Source organism: Fringilla coelebs (assembly GCF_963513975.1).
Source record: "Fringilla coelebs genome assembly, chromosome: 2".
NCBI classification, from domain to species: Eukaryota; Metazoa; Chordata; class Aves; order Passeriformes; family Fringillidae; genus Fringilla; species Fringilla coelebs.
Genome location: NC_140029.1, coordinates 107,961,162 through 107,981,874, shown reverse-complemented (window position 1 = coordinate 107,981,874; position 20,713 = coordinate 107,961,162). Strand labels below are relative to the sequence as shown.

The following is a 20,713-nucleotide window of genomic DNA, read 5'->3' as shown; positions in this document are numbered from 1 at the left end:
TCCCAAACAGAAGCTTTTATCTTTGATGCTTTCAAACTTTGGGAGGAGGGAAATACTGTGATAATGGACTGTTTGCAGAACATACTACATGGGGATACAGCAGTGACTCAGTGGAGGGTTTTTTGGTTTTGTTCTTTTGTTATTACCAATGTTGCTTGCTAAGAATCCAGATTTGTCACTCACTGACTACACGTTAACCTCAGTAGTAATCACTGCAAGTACTTTTCATGAACTTCCAGTCATAGAATTTTAGCCTTAGTCAGCATGGTATTTGTTTAAAATAAGGTGATCAAGGAGTGAGTTGTGAACCTAGGACAGAAACTGTTACTCTGCTTCCCATAGTGCATGTTTTAGATACCCTCTTAGTGATTACCCTGTAAATTTTACATGTCTGACAGTCATTCCATTTCAGTTAAATGTGCTTTCCAAGGGCTCAATATGCAAAAAAATGTGTTTTCGTCATACTGTTGCATGTTTTGAGAGGAATTTGTCCCTTAATGCATATGAATAATCCTTCCAGCTATAGGATAGGATAGACAATCCAGACAGCCCTCAACTGGGCTCTGCCTCCTGTTTACAGAAGCCTCTTGCCATTAGAGAAGCTGCAGCCACATGACTAATTTATCTTTTCTTTGGCTGTTAACATTATTTTGTAGTAACACCAAGTAAGTTTGCCATGAATTTATCTAAAGATGCAGCTTCTGCTTTTGCTGCTCTTTATAGGTTTCCTGTCTCTTGGAATTGGCAGTGGGCAATAAAATGTTTTCCCAGCAGGAAAGGATAAAGATGCTGCTGTAGCCATTTACCAAAGCTGTCCTTGAGTGTGGTGTGTCTTTTTGTGCAGCATTACCCTCACATTTCTGTCAAAGGAAGTGCAGTGTCTTCAGTTGGTACCTAAACGTTGGTGATTTGCTCAGGAAAATGCTTCATGTAGTTTTTTCTGACATGATTAGGAAGTACTTAGGTTCAACTTCATTAATGACAGCATCATAAACTTTCTGACATACCAATCTGTATTTGCCTGTACTTATTTCAACAATCATGTGTACTTGTGAGAATGGAATCTTAAATTATTGCAGATGTTCCACCAACAAGTCAAGGTGTGGATCACAAGCAGGTCCAGAGAGAGCTGGGTGATGTGGTGCTACACCTGCACAACCCTACTATCCTTTCTTCCTCCTCCATCGAAGTTCACTGGACTGTGAGTACAAACCTGTGCCCTGCTGGTGGTTGCATGTGCTGCTGAGATGTCCTGATTCCACCACAGTGGGGTCACACTCTAAGAAGCTGAGTAGTTTGTACACTTGCAAATGTTTTTCCCTGGGAAAAGTGCGACTTGGGCTCTGCTTTTTCATTAAATTTTACCCATTTTCTCCATCTTTGTCTCCACAGAGTGTGCTGTTTACAAGGGGGTGAGGGTTTCAGAGTCCTCCTCTGGAAGCTAAAGGACCTCCTCAGTCATAGCTTTTGAAGCCTTTCAGCAGGACATGTATTGTCCCTTAATGAGACAACATGGGCAATTCCTTGTCTGTCAGTCACCTGTAGCGAGACACACTGCATCATTCTGTTTGAAAGTGTTACCTCCCTGCCACAGACATGCTGACAAACACACCCAAATCAGATAGCCTGCTCTGAACCTCTCCTTTCCTGCGGTGCCCTGAGTACACCTGGTGCAGGGAGAAGAGGCAAAAAGGACAATGTCATATTGATGTTGCCCTCTTGGCAGGAAAGCTGGAAGTTGGCCAGTGGAGGACATAGCAGAGGAAGTGAGAGAGTGAGGAATGTAACTCAGCAATCAGTTTGAAAATGGAATGCAGAATTAAGAAAAAGTTGGGGATATAATTGTACCGTGTACAAAAATAAAACCATAAGGAGTGAGCTTTGAGGTCTTTGTGAGACTTCCATCTGAGCATTCCAATATATTGGCAGGGGCAGAGTGGCACAGCACAGGCTGTAGCTCCTGCCATGCCATAGCAGAGTATTTTGAACAGGAACAAAAGGCATTTTGACTTTGTAGAAGAGCCACAGCCCAAAGGAGTCCTGACCTACACCCAGGGCTCCTCGATGCTGCAATAATCTCTGCTGTGTTGCACAGTAATTACACTCTCACCTGCAGTATGGCCACCTGCAGCAGGCAATCTCCTGTTTTCAACTAATGCATTAAAACAACTTTGAGGTTCCTAGCAAATTTTGTTTGACCTTTACTTACAGAACAACCTTTTCCAGACAAGCAGCTTTTGTCAGTCTCTTGGGTGGCCTGTGGCTTCTCTGCAATTTCAAAAATAAGCATTACCTCAGTTTCAGCTAACACATGCATTCTTTATGTGATTATTAAAAATGAAATGTGTTGCTCTTTGGATTAAAATTGCAAGCACACGGTTTTATTATATCATTGTATGAGATTTTTGAAAACAGGAAAATCTGATGCACTTTAAAAATTTTATTGTGGTTGTTATTGGATTTCCTTATTCATCAGAAATTGAAACCAGCAGTTTAAAAGATAGTGAATGCTCCAGAAAGATCAGTTGTATAAGGTAGCTTTCTAGTTCAGCTATAGCCAAACATATTGGACCTGCCCTTGATGACACCCAGATCTCTTTCTCTATACATTTGATATAAAATTGCCTTAGTTTGAAAAGCACTCTGGACCACTGAGCATCAGCTTAATTTGCTTTTCCAAGTCTCATCCATGTTACCATACTGAGTTTTATGTTCCCTCTTGCAGCCTGGCCCTTTCCTTCTAGCAGAGGGCTTCCCCCTGAGTGGGTGGACATGGGGGAAGTCTTTGGAGAGCTCTGCCCTCCGACAGAGCCCAGCCACAGCCACAGTGCCAGCTGGCCACCCACTCAATTTGCTTTCTCCAAAAAGGAGCGGCCAGGAAGCGGCGCTCATTTCACGGGCTTGGGGAAGTTTCCACACCTCGGGAGAGTTGACAGGCTCTCTCTTTGATTCATCACCCTGAGCCTTGGCACTGTAGATCTCCCTTTCCCCGTGTGTCCAGCCCTGCTCTCCAGGTTCAGTTGGGCAGCAGCCTGACCTGTGCCAGGCTCTTTTGCTCCTTGGATGCAGACACTGTTCATTTCATGGAGCTGGGGCACATTATACAACTTCATTATCCCCCTTTAATGCCTGCCTAAATCCAGGGAAACCAGCGCAGTTCTACCAGCATCAAAGGGATTAATGCACTTGTGAGTCAGGCCTGTAATTTGCTGTAATGCAAGGAGCCTTTATCTGCTTTGGCAGTGATGTTTGCTTTGAGTAACATGAGGGATAGTCCAGGGGCCGTGCACAGTGTCATGGGCATCACCCCTGTTTCCTGTCTGTTTATAGATGTGTTCTGTTTTCCTGCTGCCTTGCCAGGTGGACCAGCAATCCCAGTATATTCAAGGATATAAAATTCTGTACCGGCCTACACCAGCATCTTATGGAGAATCAGAGTGGTTGATCTTTGAAGTGAGGACTCCCACCAAAAACAGCGTTATCATTCCGGAGCTGAAGAAAGGCGTAAACTACGAAATCAAGGCCCGCCCTTTCTTTAATGAGTTTCAGGGAGCAGACAGTGAAGTGAAATTTGCAAAGACCCTGGAAGAAGGCAAGTAGGAGCTAGACTGTCTTCATCTTTCCTTTTTGAAGTAGCAGCCTGGCCGGCTCTCCTCTGATATGTTCATTATTTGATCTTGTTTGAAGTGCATGCTGTTTGAGAGCAGCAATCTGTGGCAGAGGAGACTGATCATTATGTGAATTGTTTGGTGACACAGAAGTAAATATTCTGAGCCAGGCATGAGAGACAGAGAGAGAGGGATGTGCAAAAATCCCCTCCAACACACAATGAGAAATGCGCTTTTTTATCTTCCCTGCAGCGTGCGCGCTCCTCCCTGCTGAGTTCATGGGCTGGTCACAAGTGACTTCTGTCAGATTCAAGCACTTGCTAATCACTATCTTGAGTAGATAGCAGACACCACAGAAATCATCAAAGCAGTGTAGCTGGGGGAATGAAAACCGTGGTTTTTAGAAGGCTTTTATATGTGGATCAATCAGTGAGACAAAATGGAAAGATGAATGAGGGCAACAGATAGAGTGGACTAAATTATGTATTTCCATCTCATACATGTGCTAAAAAGACAAGGTTCAGAAAGCTCTTCTTTTTGTTGCTGCACAGGCATGATAAGTATGCAAGGTGGCCAGTGCCTCTGAATAGGGATTTTGGTGCTTCTGCTAGGATGTGCAACCTTTCCCTTTCTATCTTCCTCCCCCATTAGAAAGGCTGTGTAGCTCCAGTTTATTGCTGCACGTGGTTCAAAAGGTGTGCAGAGCTGCATTCATCCTAAGCATCAGCTAAACATCCACTTTTTAGAAGGATTATTTCAAATTCAAAACATGAATTAATATTATTATAAATATGTTAATACTAACACATTATGTCCAGATTTTAGTAAGTGTTGTATTACTCATTAATTTTTACACGCTAGAGGAACTGAGATTTAGACTGGGGACTATATAGGATTTATTTTTCAAAACTGTTGATCCTGGGTGAGCTGATTGGAGACCACTGAGGAACTCAGTGCCCAGAACTGTGACATGCAGGTAATATCTGAGAGTACAATTTGGAGTGTTACTTTTGCTGGCCTGCACAGCAAAACTACAGCAGAACTCAGAGCCTGGTTGTTGGGTCATGCATTTTCCTTCTGTATCACTTCATCTTGTGGGCACAGACGAGGGTGGGGCAGAAAAGATTGCATTTGTAGAGCCCAGAAACCATCTTCCACTTAAACTCACTTGTGGGTGCGACAGATTTGTAACCACTCAATTCTTCTTTCCCAACCAACAGCTCCCAGCGCTCCACCTCAGAGTGTTTCAGTAACTAAGAACGATGGGAATGGGACAGCAATCGTGGTCACCTGGCAGCCACCCCCTGAGGACAACCAGAACGGGATGGTTCAGGAATACAAGGTACTGCTGGCACCAGGGAGTGCGGGAAGGGCTGTTCGTGGATGCTTGGCTCCATCTTCTGGTTACTCCGAGAAAATGGGAGAGAAAGTCACTGCTTTGAGTCAAACTCCATCTTCAGGGATTCTGCCTAGGTGGTGTCAGGCAATTAAAACAGCCTCCATAAATCAAAGCAGAGGGTCAACACTTAATTAAAACAGCTCCTGCCTTGCCTCCTTTATGACTTGGAAAGTGCACACACAAGGAGAGAGGGAATCATACCTGTTTGAGAAGCACTTTGTGACTCTAAGACACTGGCCAAGGTAGTAAATATAAACAGGCTTAATGAGTTGAAAAGCTCAGGGATAATAATTAACAGTGTTAAGATCTGAGTAAATTATGCATAACTGGGTAGTTAAAACAAATGGAAAACTTTCAAGGAAAGAATGATAATAAATCTATTACTGCTTAGAATTTTTTTATTTTCAACACAGTTCTCATTATGTTGTTTAATTTTTAACAAATTGAAAGTACATTAAAAATATTTATTGTTTGTCATTCATTTATGAACATAGACTGTATTTGCATTTCAAATTTTTTGGTGATAATTTACATAGCAAAGTAAATGAGGCTTATTTTTACTAAGCAAGCTAGAGATGTTTTAAATGTAGATATCAAGTAAGCTTTGTAACCATGGAAGGGCAGGAGCTTTGGTTTTAGCCCCCTGCAAATGCACATTATTGAGAAAATCTTTTTAATGAGAATGTCTTGGTTATTTTTCAGTTTCAAACACAGTGCTATAAACCTCTATTCCTAGCTATCAAAACTCATTCTGATTTTCTTTTCTTCTCAGTAAAAATGGGAAAGGGAAGAGATTTATAAGCTTCATGGTCAATTTAGAATAATAAAACCTTTTTCAGAACCTGGTCAACTGGTAAAATAAAATCTGTTTATGACCTAGTTTCATATATATAACACAATGTAATTGGAAAAAGTACTTGTGAAGTTATTTTATATAAAGCCAGACCTTGAGAATTATTCGCAACAAGAAACTGCATCAGAGGTATGTTAATGTTGCAGTGCCACAATGATAAAAGTCAGTAAATTCACATTTCTGAGTGGATATAATCCATACCCCACCTCCCATATCCCAGGATTTTGAGATGACAGGTTCCCAGGTGCTGGAGCAAGCACACTGTAGTGCTTATTTAGCAATAGAGGGCACAGTGGCACGTTTTGCATCTGTATTTGTTGCATTGATGCCATGGTTTTCCTTAGTGCTTTTCACCATGGACAGAAAAACAACATTAAAAAATATCTGTGAAAATATATATGCCATTCCTACTGAAGGTGCTATATGTAATTATTGGTTTTGTCAAAAGAACTACTGAAATGCAGAACTGATGATTTTAGATTAATAACTAATAACAAGAAAAAAATTCAAATAGAAGACTTGTGAAATTTTCTCTTTTCTCTTCCCCTTTTGTTTTTCTATTTTCTCTTTTCTCTCAGAAAATAAAAAAAAAAGGTATGCATATGTGGGGCAATTCATTATTTTCTCAGCAGCTCAGATCAAAGGCAAGAGTGTACCTACTTTAATTAAAGGATAAAATAAATAGGAAGAAGGAGACTATCTTAATTGAAGAATTGTCAGTAGCATACACAAAACCCCAGAAATTCAAATTCACAGCATAAGTAATTTTCTCCTTCCCTAACACAAAGTTAGAATTTCTCTTATTCTACTAAATCTCTCTTGCCTTATGTGTCTGTTATAATGCGAATTCATTCTTCTTTTATAACATTCTAAAGATTCATTTTCACTTGCCTATTTATGTATGCAGTCAAATGTAGGATGGCAAGTACTGAACAACTTGATGTTTGACCTGACATTCTTGTCTCATGCACTTCTCCATGTACTTCAGCGCCTAAGAACAAAAGCTATTTTTTTTTCTGAATTAGTAGCTCATGATTACAAGTACATAGTGAAATAAATGTTTCATTGTTTGCACATGTACCATTTTACAAGGTAGCAGCAATAATTTCTGTGAAATTGACTTAAGTCCAAATGTAGATTTGAGTTTTTTGTTCGTCACTTAATTGAGTTCTTATTTATATAAGAGCATTTTTGTGCCCATCCTTTAGGATTCAAGAGCAGTATTAGTAATAGTTTTTACCCCTAGCACTGATTGAAACAGTCTCTATATAGTATCAGAGCACAAAAAGGAGATTCTCTTCATGTGCTCTGACCTGCTCTGCAGCAGCACTTACACATATCCTGTGCTGGGATTCGATTTCAAAGGAACTTAAAATGCATTTCACATCCTCACAGTGTCCCACTAGCCTTGTTGCAGTCTGTGGCATCCAGAGGAGGAAAAAGGGTCTTTATAATGTCCTGAAGGTGAGATAAAATTTCCAGTGTCCAGGCAGAAAAGGCTCTACAGAAGGGGCTGTACAGCAATTGTTCTACATGTGAAAGTCTATCCCCCTCACCTGGCAGTCTCCACAGCAGCAGAATTGCAGGAGGGATTTAAAGCAGCTATCTGGGTACTAAATCTTCTAGGAGCTCCACATGTTGAAAGCAAAATCTTCCCTCCCGTGTGCAGTCGGCCCGGGTTCTCATATGCTGCTGTTCTCAGCCAAGTTTGCTTCTTTACAGATAAAGTACTGAATTTAACTAATTTAACTTTCTGAATAAATGTTCTTTGTAGAGCTATACATTTGTGGAAAGGGCACAAAAAGGAAATAGTCACAGCTTCATGACTTTTTTTAGCAGATGTAGATTAGCTGCTGCTTCACCTTGAATAGCAGTTGGGAGTTCAGCCATCCTCCTAAAAGCATTTGCCACATCAGTGGTTCAGGCCTAAAGAGATAAAGATATCTCATCATATTGTTTCTCCTAGCCATTTAATGTCACTGAGGTAATATATGAAGCTGGGATTTGAAGTCACTAGACCTGTATCTTGGTCTCAACCAAAAAATGAGATCTGATATCATGCTGGTGTCTCAATTAGAAGACAGCATATCACTCAATATTTGCCCCTTGCTGCCATCTAAAAAAAAAAAGAAAAACCAAAACCATTCATGTCATCAGTTCTCTTAAGATGTGCACTTGAGTGACACATAATTCCTGAAGAAGAGAATTGCAAATCCATTTAACTGAATGCTCTTACTTTGGGGCTTACTTTTAACTGAATGCTCTTGGCTGTGGGGCTTCCCGCATTTCTTTTGCGCTTGTAGTTTCATTAGCACTTGTTGAACTCTAAATGAATTGTGATAAACTCATCAAATAATGGTATTGTAAAAGCAGCAACCCCTTGATTCTATGATATTAGAAGGTTAATTAATTACTTTATTATATTATATTATTCTCTACTGTATTACACCACATGTAAACTGAAGCTGCACAAGCACTCAACTGCACTGAACAAAATTTTGTGACTGTTTGCTGACCGACAGTCTGGAGACACGTTTGGCCCTGATAAGCCAAGGAAACAGAACACCATCACTTTGAGTTAACAATCTCCACATTGCATTCTACTTGGGCACAACACAGGAGCAGCAAATGAGATAAGAATTGGTTTTTTTCTTTCTCTGAGGTTCCTTGCTGTGATTCTCAGAAAATATCTTTGGGAAGTTGTGCCTTGCTTTTCTCTGTGAAGAGAAATGCAGCCACAGAATGGTAGCAGTTGGAGCAGCTCGTTGGAACAAGAAGTGTCTTTTCAGTATTCATAGAGGGCCTAGGACAGCCATCCACAACTGCAGGTGTTAGAACAGTGCCAAAGTGTAAAGAAGGGGTCAACTTCCCTTCTTCTTCCCCTTCAGAGCTGAATTTTGCACACTCACCTGTGCCATGCCTTTGCTCCCCTGCAGGTGTGGTGCCTTGGCAATGAGAGCCGATACCACATAAACAAGACGGTGGATGGCACCACCTTCTCCGTGGTCATCCCCTCCCTCGTGCCCGGCATCCGATACAGCGTGGAAGTGGCTGCCAGCACCGGGGCAGGACCTGGAGTGAAAAGTGATCCCCAGTTTATCCAGTTAGGTAAGCTTCCTGGTAATCCTGCCTCTTGGTGTGAGGGATGGCTGTTTGTTTGCTTTCGTCTTTTATGGCACCAGAAATACTTTCGAGGCAAGTGAAATAGATAGTGTTACTTGATCTCAGGAGTAGCAGGATTTGGCATTTCTGGTTTTAAACTTGCCTTAGAACTGCATTCTAAAAGTGGGATTAAAACAACACAGGGGTGTTTTTAAATCTCCCAGTTCAGCAGTGCTTTTTAGTTGTTGACTTTTCAAAGTGGATTTTCACCTTTAAAAACTTGTAGGGGAGAATGAATCACTAGGTGTTGATCCACTTTAGGATGTAATTTGTCTTGACCAGATTTTATCATTATGGAAGGAAAAAAAACAAAGCATCCTCAAATTAGGCACAATAAATATCAACTATGTGTGAAAGGTAGTAAATAATCTGACTACAGGAAAAGAAGATGTACTCAAATGATTTACTAAAATTTGACCCTCTAATCTCATTTACACCAAACACCGCTGTCATAAATGTTGACCAGGGACATTGCTCCTGGATGTTTCTGGGAAAAATGCATCTTTGCTATTGGTTAGCTGAGGATTATTTAAAATAGCTTTAAGTATAGTCATATGCTGCTTTATAGTATGCCTGGAGCAAAATACCTTATCATTATAGTGTATAATTATGAAAGCAAGCTCAGCATGTTGCTTTGGACTTTATGTCCTGTCTGTCTCTGTATCATTAGTAGATCTACCTTTTTATTTCACTTGTTGTATTTAAAAATCTATAATTAAGAGCATGTGAAAACAAGACAGAGAAACTAGTATGGAAAATTACTTGTACATTTCCTTGGGTATTAAAAGGAAGGCCATCTTTAGCTTACTTAAATTAGACAGGTATATGATTCCCAATTAGATTTTACAACAAAATTGCACACAGCTTGTATGATATTCTATTAATATGGAATTGTTACAGGAAAACCCTGTAGTTATTTGTTGGATTGTTCCTCTCTACAGCCAGCCACAGCTTTCTGCAGCCAGTCAAAATCAAGCTTATTCTATATGGTTTGGTTTTTGAAAATTCTGCATTAGTAAGGTTTATGAGGATAACCTCAAATCTTCAAAGCCAAGGACTCCATAACCACTTCTTTTTTTTCCCTTTTATCTGATGATAAGCAAATTCTAAATGAAAGTGAATTTTATAATGGAATTTAATCACTTTGAGGTTTGTGAAGTGGAAAAAGAAACAAACTAGACTGTCAGGGTAAGGTTTTTGCCCTCTTCTGGGTTCCTGGCCTTGATTGCTACTATGTTAGAAAACAAGAAGGGATCCCACACCTCGAAAGGTGTTCAGATGTGCAAGTCTGGTAGAATGCACATGTTTCCCCATGGTTGGGGTTTGCTTTCACTGCTTGCCTCTAATTGTCATGGCCAAATCTAGATGTATTTTAGTAAATCCCATCATTTGGTTGCTACATGGCAAAGATGTGGAGACAGGAGTCTTGTGGAAATCCATGCCCCAAAGAAAAAAAACTATGAAATATCTTGATGGTGCCACAACCCTTTTGGCAACTGCAGGAGGCTGCTGAAAATTAGTGCTTAAATTTAAATGTTAGCACTCTTTGGTAGCACAGAGCAACCTAAATCATCCAGGTAGAAGAATGGCTGCAGTATATTCAACTCTGCCCTGTAATCCAAGTTCTCCTCCAGCCCCCTCAAGGAATTGGATTCCTAGTTCTTAGAAGTGCTCCCAGCGTGGGGGTGGAGCAGAGTTTTTTGGGTGGCTTTCTGAAGAAAGAAAATTAATTTGTTGATGTCATCAGTTGGCACTTTTCACCAGCAATAAATTACATTGTTCCAGAGAGAGGGAAGGGAGGCCAGGGAGGGGGAGGAAAGAGGACTAAGATGCTCCTTGCAGAAGGTTTGAAACAGTCCTGACACGCTGTATATATGTGCTCTAAGAACTGTGTGACAGCTTCAAGTTACTATCTTTCTGACCCTGCTCCCAACTATTCCTTCAGGGAATCTTTTCCTGATACCTGAATTAGTGCAATCCTTCATTTAAAAAAAAAAATATAAATAGTAATTCCATGTGTGAAAATTGAATATACTATGTGATTCTGAGGTTCACTTTTTAAATAAGAGCTTCTCATTAAAATCCAACGTCTGTCTCCTTATAATGTGTTTTTGGTACAAAAACGTGAGACTGGGCCGTGGCTGGGTCTCCTCTTTGAGGCTGTGTGGGATGCTATCCCAGGTTTGTGACTCTGGGACATGCCTGGGCAGAGCCTTAGCTGGGTGTGTGACAGGAGGAAGTGTCACCTTTCCTGGGCAGCTCTCCAGAAGGAGAGGGGAGGACAGGAGGCGTTGGATTCCCCGGGAGCTGGGGCGTGCAGTCGCAGTCCCACGCATCAGCTGAGCTGTGATAAATGACCTTGTGCACGCACTTAACCTGCTACAAAGACAGGTACAAATTGTAATCTCCAAGCTCTTTCATTTTCCACGTCTCTGCTGACATGAAGCAGCTCACTGAGCTGTGGTACCCCGGACTTCCCATGCCACCAGGGACAAGCCAATGAAATAACTTGCTTGTTATTCATAAAATCATGAGATACAATGAAAAATAATGTGTCTCCTTAAAACACCCTGCATGAAGCTTCTGAATTTTCCTCTTGGCTTTTGAATGACCTTTTAATGCTTTCTCTGGAATTCCAAGGACTGAAAAAAAAGGTTGTTTGTTTGTTTGTTTGTTTTAAAAGATGTTTTACATAAAGAAAGACTGCAAAAGTTTTGGTGTTAAGGAAAAAAAATCCATGAGACCTAGCCACAGCTCACTATATTATACCTATAACAGTGTGTTGTAGAGAAACAAAATCACAGAATTTCAATAGAACCTTTTATTTCCTTGTCACAACATGTAACTTAAAGACATTGTTTACAGAAATGCTCTGTACAGAAAGATGAGAATTAGCAATTTTTTGCTGATCTGTAGCATAGCTTTTGTAGAGTGATGGGATACTGCCTGTGGTAGCTTGTCAGCATTACCTATGCTTGTTGACAGGTAAGTAGTAACATTGGAACATGTGATGTATTTGTGTCTGGTACCAGCTCTGAGAAGCCTCACAAGTGCAGTTAATGTTACTCTTAAACACATAATTTGTGTGAATATATGGTATGCAGTTATTTATTAAGATGTCTGCACAATTACTGTAACTGTTGAATGTATTATTCAACCAGAGGATGTCTCAAGTGTACAAAACACAAGAAAGTCTCATTGAATCTTTATTACTCTAACTGCTTCATTTAGGAAGTGTGATTTGTGAACCAGCTAGCATGCCTTCAGGTTATTATTCTGTCAGCTCTTAAGGTACTTTGAATGTGATAGTTGAGAGGTGTTTTTTGTTGATATTTTTGTTTGTGGTCTGCAAACAACTTAAGAGAGTAATCTTTCTTTATACCCCTCACAGCAAACCCTTTCAAATCAGGTTGGTGCTGTCACCTCAGTCTGTATGTTATAAGACTGAAGTGTACAATTGATATTTTATCTGTTTGGGAAACATGCATCTAGAAAGGAGACAAAATAGCATTTTCTTACCTTGGTAGAATTTCACCAAAAACTTTTCATATTGCATCATGCACATATATTTGAGATAACACTCAAACAATATGTTACAGGTTTCAGGTGTTTTGCAAGTTTCTAATTGCCAGAATTAACAATGTCAACACCATTTATATATTCCTACTCAGAGTTTGTACATTTTGTACACTGAATGAGACATACATATGGAAGAGTACCATTCCATAGGTTATACTTGTACAAGGCAAAGTTAAGTTGCTTTCCCACCTGTGACCCTGAAATTTCCTGTATTTTTTGAATCTTTGGTGTTCCAGTCATAAATGGATATTAATCTTTTATTTATCATTTAGCAACTTAAATGTTAGTTTTCACATTTTTATTATTTATATGAATATTTGAGACTACAGGATTAGAGGTTCCAATTCTTCTCTATGTAAATTCTAATTAGTTTCCATTGAAGTTTGAAACTTGGAGCTTCAAGATATTCAAATCAAGTAGCTTGTGAGCAATAGCCACAGCAACATTATCTGTGATTAAAAGGCAAGCTCTTATCTTGGGGTAGAAAAAGGGATGAGTCACTGTGATAATATGCTGGTTTCAGGGAGCTGTGGGCTCAGCCTGCTCCAACAACTCTGAGGCATTTCCAAGTCCATTAAATGCTGCGGCTGCTGCTCTGGCAGTGGGATGCACTTTGCCATAGAATGTTTATGTTCCCTTATTGTTTTGGCACATCTCCCTGAAGAGTGCAAGCAGGAACAGGAATGTTCATGATCAACCACTTATATATCAGTCAATGTTCCAGAAATTCCCTTGGATTAAGAAAAACTAGGGGTTTTTTTTTTTTTAGTTCAAGAGTTTTTTCCAAGACTGATCATTCAGGATCTCACTGGGCTGTTAGGGAGAGGGAAGATGCCCTTCTCAAAGAAAGGCTTCCAAGATAATGTTCCTGTAAGTGTTTAGTGGTGAGGAGGTCACTAAATTACATTCTCTTTATATTTAGCTTGCTTTCTATTTTTGAATTACAAGAGGAGTAGGATGTAGTCAAATGTGGCCTCTTGAAAGCCCTTCCATCTCCTCTTATGCTGTTTATTTGACTGTATGTAAACATAGATGCATTTTTCTCTTTCCCATATGCATAGGTATACGCCAGCTTATGTAATGACTCTAACAGTCACATATTCAGTGTGCCAGAGGACTAATTTCTTAAAAGAAAGTTCATTTTTATGCTGTTCTTACACTTGCAAATAAAATAATAGCATGAAATTAATGTTAATTTAAAATTAGGATAATAAACAGTCAAAGATTCTTCCAGATTTTATAATATTCAGACACATGTTGACTGAGCAAGGCAAACTGTGTATAAAATGCTGTGTTTCTGTATTACTGAATTGTTGGCATGTTTAGAAAACAATCTTACTTGGTTTTTGAGTTTGTGATTATTTTTTCTCCTGGACTTATTGTTTTAAAATATCTATTTTAAGGATGAGACAAAAAATATTTATCATTCTTCTCTCCATAAATGTTTTATTCTATTCCATTAAGTTGTATAAGGGACTGTAGCTGTTTAAAACCACAGAAATTACTCATTTTGAAAAGGAGACTGACGATGCAAGTTTTCATATCTTAATATGGCCTCAGCTGCAGAGAGACAAAAGATGAGATGACAGCTTTAATTCATTGGTCACAGTGTGCTTTATACATTTAAGCCCATCTGGCCACTTGTGTGGAACTTCACTTGGCTGTCTCCATAAAATCTGAAGCAACCCATCTTAACCTTGCACAAATAGGCGTGAAATCCATAAACCCAGCAGACACAAAGAGTGTATTAGTAAGAAAAGAATGAGTCTGCCTGGTGAACTTTTAGGCTAGGCAGTGCACTTAGGATCACAGAAGATAAAGAGAGCTGAGATATGAAATAAAATTTCCAATAAGGTAGCAGTCAAGGGTGGGGGTGATTTCTCAGAAAAATAGATATTTGACTTCAAGGTCACAGAAACTGGAATCTGGAAGCCTTCACTGGGAGAAGCTGCTACTAATTTAACCTTTTCCATTCAAAAAGGTATCTTTTTCCAGAGAAAATAATTTGTTGTGATTTCATGTCTTGTTTGTATTTTAGTTTCTTATATTTTATGTAGGCTTATTTTGGCATAATGCAAGTTGTCATCATAAAAAAATTCTCTTCACTGCTTAGTTCATAGGGAAAAGATACTGGTTTTAAGCAAATAGGTTTTTATTTCTTATCTAGTTCATATTAATAGAATTAATAACAGCACCTTTCTCCTTAAAACACTAATCTCTCATTCTGCATTTGATGCCCCTGCCAATAATATAGAGCACCTATCTCTTGGATTTATGCAGGGGTAAAAGTGGGTATTTCAAAGACCAAGCTGTGGAATGTGTAAGGCAATATCCGCTCTAAGTAAAGGCTTTGAATTCTTGCCCATGCCCTGTGCAGTAATGAAATTTCCAGTGAGCACTCACTGTGGTGATAAAGCATCAGGAAGGCAGCATTTTGGCTTTGAGTTGCTTCACTTCAGTCAGAAAGCTTGGTCACTGACTGGGTCTTCTTACCGCTGTTCCCAGGAGGTTCCTGCAAAAGTTCAGTACAGAAAGAGCAGAAAAGACCAATTCTGAAAGGTGCTGTCTCTATGGAAAAAAAAAAAAGTAATAGTCAGTGGAAAAATACATGTTCTTTATTTTGATGTGGGGTTTTAAGGCTAAACTGGTTTTGAAAAGCACTGCTTGTTCATTACTAATGAAACTCCTTGGCTGATTTTAGCAAGTCATAAATAATTTTTTAGTTATCCTTTAGCTTTTTCATCTGTATTTAAGGGGGCAGGATTGGTTATTTTGTAGTTTTACTTTCCTACTTTTAAAGATTCAGTCTTTTTTTAGTTGGGGTCAAAGTGAGAGACTGCAAGCAGTGCATTAGACTGTGTAATGCAAGATTTAGGTAATCTGTCAGGAACTGCTAAGTTTAAATATTTTCCTCAATACCAAATTTATATGAATGTAGTTTAAATTTCTGACTTATTGTCAGTTCTTAGAGTGGACCTTAGGGGAGCTGACTTGTACCCGTTCACATTGCTACTCCTGTTTCATACTAGAGCTTTTTCTCACTTGGTGTTTTTTTTGCTGATTTTCTGAATAATTTTCTGAAGCTGATGTTGCTTTTTTAAAATGAAAGAAAAATAAAAAATAGCAGTCCACAGGTTTGTAATTTAGGAGCCTTTCTATTTGTATACCTGGTAGCCTGATGTTAGCAGCTTTTGTAAGCAAACAACAGTCAGTGATACTGGAGGTACCTGTCTTGTACAGAAAACACCACTTCTGTCTAGACCTGTAAAAGTGAGATTTTGAGGAGCAGTCCTAAGGATTTTACCTTGAGAAACTGGACTGCAATTATGTCAGCTCTTTTCATGCTGCCTCTTACAGCTGTTCATTCAAATTAATTGGCTGTTACGGGTGTCTGTGTTTCAGATTCTCATGGAAACCCCGTGTCTTCAGAAGATCAAGTCAGTTTAGCCCAGCAGATTTCTGATGTAGTAAAGCAGCCTGCCTTTATTGCTGGAATTGGTGCAGCCTGTTGGATTATCCTCATGGTCTTCAGCATCTGGTTGTATCGCCACAGGAAGAAGAGGAATGGACTCACGAGTACTTACGCTGGTATCAGAAAAGGTGCCCTATGATCTGTTTCAGTCTGAAATAGGATAGCAAACATGCTGCTGAGCGCCTGTTTGATGCCTATTTATTTTGTCATCAGTCTCTTGTTCTTCTCAGGGTCAAATGAGGAGTTATCAGCTTGCTTCAGTACTTTCCTGAAGTGTGGGTCAGGAGCCTGTGCAGAGAACAGCATCGTTTACATAACGTGCTAAGTCTGGCTTTAGAGCATAAGTCTTGAGCTGAATACCAGGAGCAGCTTTCTCTAAAGATACTCCTGCAAATGAGAAAGTTAAAGATGGGTTTAAGGCCAGGAGCTTCCAATATGCCCTTGCTTTCTGACACTGTGTCATCTGAAGAGGAGCCATCTGGCGTGGATGGCAGCTCCTTGTCCCCCCATCCAGTGCTTTGCCTGCTGCTGGGAGTGCTAACAGTGGTGTACATTGAATAACACTTTGGGTGTGGGTACTTGAATTTCTCCTGTTCTGGGGGAAGGGTGGCTGCTTGCAAAAGCACAGTGGTCAGTCTGCTTTCCAAGACTCTTTTCATAAATGCTGTTGTGAGACCCTTGGCTGGGACTGAGTTCTGGGGCTATGCCGTCCTGCATCTGTGTTTAGTTAGAATGGCAGCTAACTTAAAGCACTTCTTATTTTCATGTTATTTCATGTTATTGATACTTCTTAAATATCACATTGTCAGTGGTAAAGCAGGGCTTTTCAGTATACTCTCTGACAAACAAAAATCTCTACCTGGAAGATGATCTGGAATAAAAACTTGACTCCTCCAGATCAAATAAGTTCCTGGAAATTAAAGCTGAATTCAATGAGCTACAGTTCATTACATCCCAAAGCAGTACCTCACAGGTAATTGTAGAGTGAGAACCATAAATTTTGGAATGAACCAGAAAATGGGAGATCCTGCTTTTGAAGAACTAGAGGGGTTTGATATTTAGCAATCAGAAGACGTGGACGCATCTTCGTGTATGAAAGGTGTCATGAGATCACATTCTTTAGTCCCCAAGAATTAATGTGTTGTGGGCAAGACAGGCCAATCAAACACAAAAGTTTTTAAACAGCAGCAATACGTTGCTGTGTAAAAGAAGCAGTGCTAAAAGTAGCAAATGAGTGAGTGGAAACATGGAAATACGTCCGGAGTGCTGCGGAGCTGAGATGTCCTCCGTGCTATTGAAGTACCAGTGCTCGCTGTGGGCTCCAGGCACGGTGGATGTGGTGGAGTTGCAGCCAAGGGAATTGGAAGGAATTGCACCCCTGACTGTGTTCTGCTGGGATCTAGGGCAGGACATCCCCCCACGTAGTGCTGCACTGGCCTGCGCTGTTTTGTTTTACTAATAGCATGCTGCCACACTGCCTTTCTACAGCTCTATCACACTAACATCACTCTGCTTTCACCAGTACCTATGATTAAGCAAAAGGCATACAATTTGTCCTTAAAAATGCTTACTTAAGTGACATCAGCTATTGTTCAAAACAGCTGTGCTTTTCAATATCTGCAAAAATATCTTTTGTGTAATTTGGGGGGAGTTTAAATGAAAGTGTACAAAAAAGTTGGGTATGTATCTCTGGTATCAAGTATTCTTCAAAGACAAAACCTATCTTTAGTGAAATATGAATTGCAAAGTAGTTTGCCACTCTGCAGTTCATCAAGTCATCACTGCAAGCCCAAACTTTCTTCAGTCTTGCATTTATTTATTTTTATATTTAGCTTCAGGCCTGTCATCTGTTAAAATACTTCACTACTCCCACACATACATGCTGTACTAGCAGTCTTACACACTCGGAAGAGTTTATTAATAGAAGCTCTAAGAATTAAGTCATTCTTTCATGTGGTAGCAATAAGATTTCTTTCAGTGTACCTCTTCAGTTCCTTAAGAAAGAAAACTAGGTTTAGTACTTAGCTCACAGAAGAGTAATGAGACAGTAGCTTAAGATTTTTTTTAATGTCTCTGTGATTGCAAATTATTTTGAGGTTCTTCATTCTCTTTGGAATCAAGCTCGGGTTTAAATGCCCATTCTATTTTAATGAAAGCTTGTTATTATGGTTCTATATTTTGATTATAACTAAATGAAACTACGTGAAAGGGCATAACTCAAAGAAAATGCTATAGTATTCCCAAGAAAAAAAGCTTGGCGACAAGTGGAGTCTAAAATTTTTTTTTCCTTAGTATCATATTCCTGGAAATAAATTGGCTTGGTAAAAAGGGGGTGAACCTACAGCATATCCTAAATTACAACAACAAGACACACTGCACTCCCCAGAAACTTCAGAGTTCTTAAGTAAGATTAGGAAGTTGTTCTCTTAGCCAGAACCTTTTCTTTCTGTTCTGGCTTTGCTGATCAACAGTCTCCAGGCTGTTTTTAGTGAATATTTGATTGTTTCTGTTACCTTTCACTGTCATTAGATCAGAAAGGACAGTGTTAGCCTTGTTCTGCCATCAGTGAGAGGAAAACGATGCTGTCTTGTCAACAGGAGGGGGAGCATGTGCTAATAGGAAGAGCAGATGCTGCTGCTCTGTATTTGGATTAGAGACCCTATTGATCCAAAGAGGATTTATAGTAGCTGTGAGAGAGAAGATTGTCAAGCAGTGTCGTTGTTCTGTTGTTAACCTTTCCCTCCTAAAGCCAAGGGTTGGAAGGTAGAAAGGTGTTACATCTAGGGATTTTTCTTTTTTGGTGATTATTTTAAAAAGAAAGATAATCACTCTGTATAACAGTCTCATCTCTGAAAACAAAAATTAATTGCTGCAGTAGATTTTAGTGTCTTCATTGCAGTGAGAGTTGGTGCCATTCTTGATTCAGAGGCAGTAAAACAGCAGTTCTCTTTGTTCCTTTTTATGATTATTATTTCCTTACTGAATGCTTAAACGTGCCTATTAGTTCAGTGTAATGAGCATTTACTTAGTGAACTGCAGATAAGATTCAATAGGACCTTGATAAGGCTTTGTTAAGGAATTTGTCATTCTGCATTCTAGAATGATTAACAGTGTGGGGGTTTTGTTTGTGCTAGGATTTTCAGAAAAAAACTTAAAATACCAAACTGAGAAGGATTTGAAAGGCTAAACCACAGTCTCATCCCCTTAGGAGCACAATAGAATACCAATTTTTTTGCCTTTTTTTTTTCTTCCTGAATAGTACCTGCAGAGACAATCTTCTCTCTGAATTGCAATTTCAGTTTTATTTTTGTATCAATGTGATTGAACTAGTGAGTTAGTTATATATATTTGTTTTATGTTCAGCTGTCTGCTAGATTTATACTAATGTGGTATGTTTCCCTTTCTCTCTTCAGCTTAATAACCAGTTTGTATTTTGTTTTGATTTTTCAGTCCCGTCTTTTACCTTCACACCAACAGGTATATATTTGCACTTTTCCCCCCTTCTTTGTTACTTAAGCATGTTTGTGGTACTATTTCTCTTTCTCTGACATAACCAACCAGCCCAGCTGTTCTGAAGGGTTTTTTTAAGCAATGTCATTAATGACAGGTATCATTATTTGTTCTCTGAGTAGCGTGCATTTGCTTTGTGGCTGACAATATTTTCTATTTGCGTGTACCATTTCAAAGCACACCATTCCATGCCAGCATGCCATTTTGTAGCATGATCCTGTCAGTTTGTACAACCTGGGCTCTCCTCCTGCATATTCCAAGGGACTAGTGTGGCCTCCCACGTCTAGAGATGCAAAAGGTGCTTCTGGTGGATGGATGACTTAGCAGAGCCCAGATGCTGACTTGAAAGAGATTCAGTGGGATTATAGCTGATGAAATATTTGTTCCTTTTCTTTCCTCTGAATCTGCATTAATCCAGTGGCCTCAGAGTTGTCTGCTTTGGAAGATACAGAAAATCAAAGTGTTACAGCAGTTAGAGTTTTTTGCTTGCTGCCCTAAATTGTATTTTGCTATGAAATTTTAAAATAATGACCCTGTTCAGCTTAAAAAGAAGTGCTTTTCAAATTCAGTGTGAGTTTAAAATCACTTCCTGTTTTGTTTTGTTTAGAAATGTGCAAACTATGACATGACATAATCTGAACCATAGCCCAGCAAAGCCCATGGGAGCCCTTCCACCCTGTAGAGCTGGCCTTCAGTGGGTCCTTCAGTCTGGCAGCTTGAGCAGCTCACCCTGTGCAGTAGATAAAACCCAGCACATTCTGTACCCATCACTGTTCTGCTTTTCTTTTAGCCCGAGTGAATAGACAGGTTGTTTCCTCCTCCTTTGTTTGAAATCCTCTGTTTTCACAAGAGACCTGTGAGACTTGCAGGAGGTGTGTATCCAGGCAGGGCAGGTTAAAACCCACCCAGCCCAGCTCTGCACAGGCAGTTTCCCAGGGGATGCTGTCTCCTCATCAGCACTGTGCTAATGTGGGCTCTGTGCAGCAGCTCAGTTACATCCCTCGGGCTGGACCACAGAGGAAGGCAGCCCCGAGTGCCTGCGCTCATCCCCACGGACCGGGCTGGGCTGCGTTAGCCTTACCCACGTGCTGCTCATCAAACTGGAGGGTGCCTGCTCTCACCTCTAATGT

General features: G+C 39.8%; 1 protein-coding gene across 1 annotated transcript in view; it reads left to right on the top strand.

Moving 5' to 3' along the window:
- Nucleotides 1-20,713, top strand: part of ROBO1 (roundabout guidance receptor 1) — a 289,474-nt gene that overhangs the window by 236,962 nt on the left and 31,799 nt on the right. Inside the window, exons 13-17 of the mRNA XM_084226959.1 lie at nucleotides 1,080-1,201; nucleotides 3,361-3,592; nucleotides 4,829-4,950; nucleotides 8,797-8,968; nucleotides 16,004-16,201. Coding sequence (XP_084083085.1) covers nucleotides 1,080-1,201; nucleotides 3,361-3,592; nucleotides 4,829-4,950; nucleotides 8,797-8,968; nucleotides 16,004-16,201 — 846 coding nt within the window. The remainder of the gene's footprint in view (nucleotides 1-1,079; nucleotides 1,202-3,360; nucleotides 3,593-4,828; nucleotides 4,951-8,796; nucleotides 8,969-16,003; nucleotides 16,202-20,713) is intronic.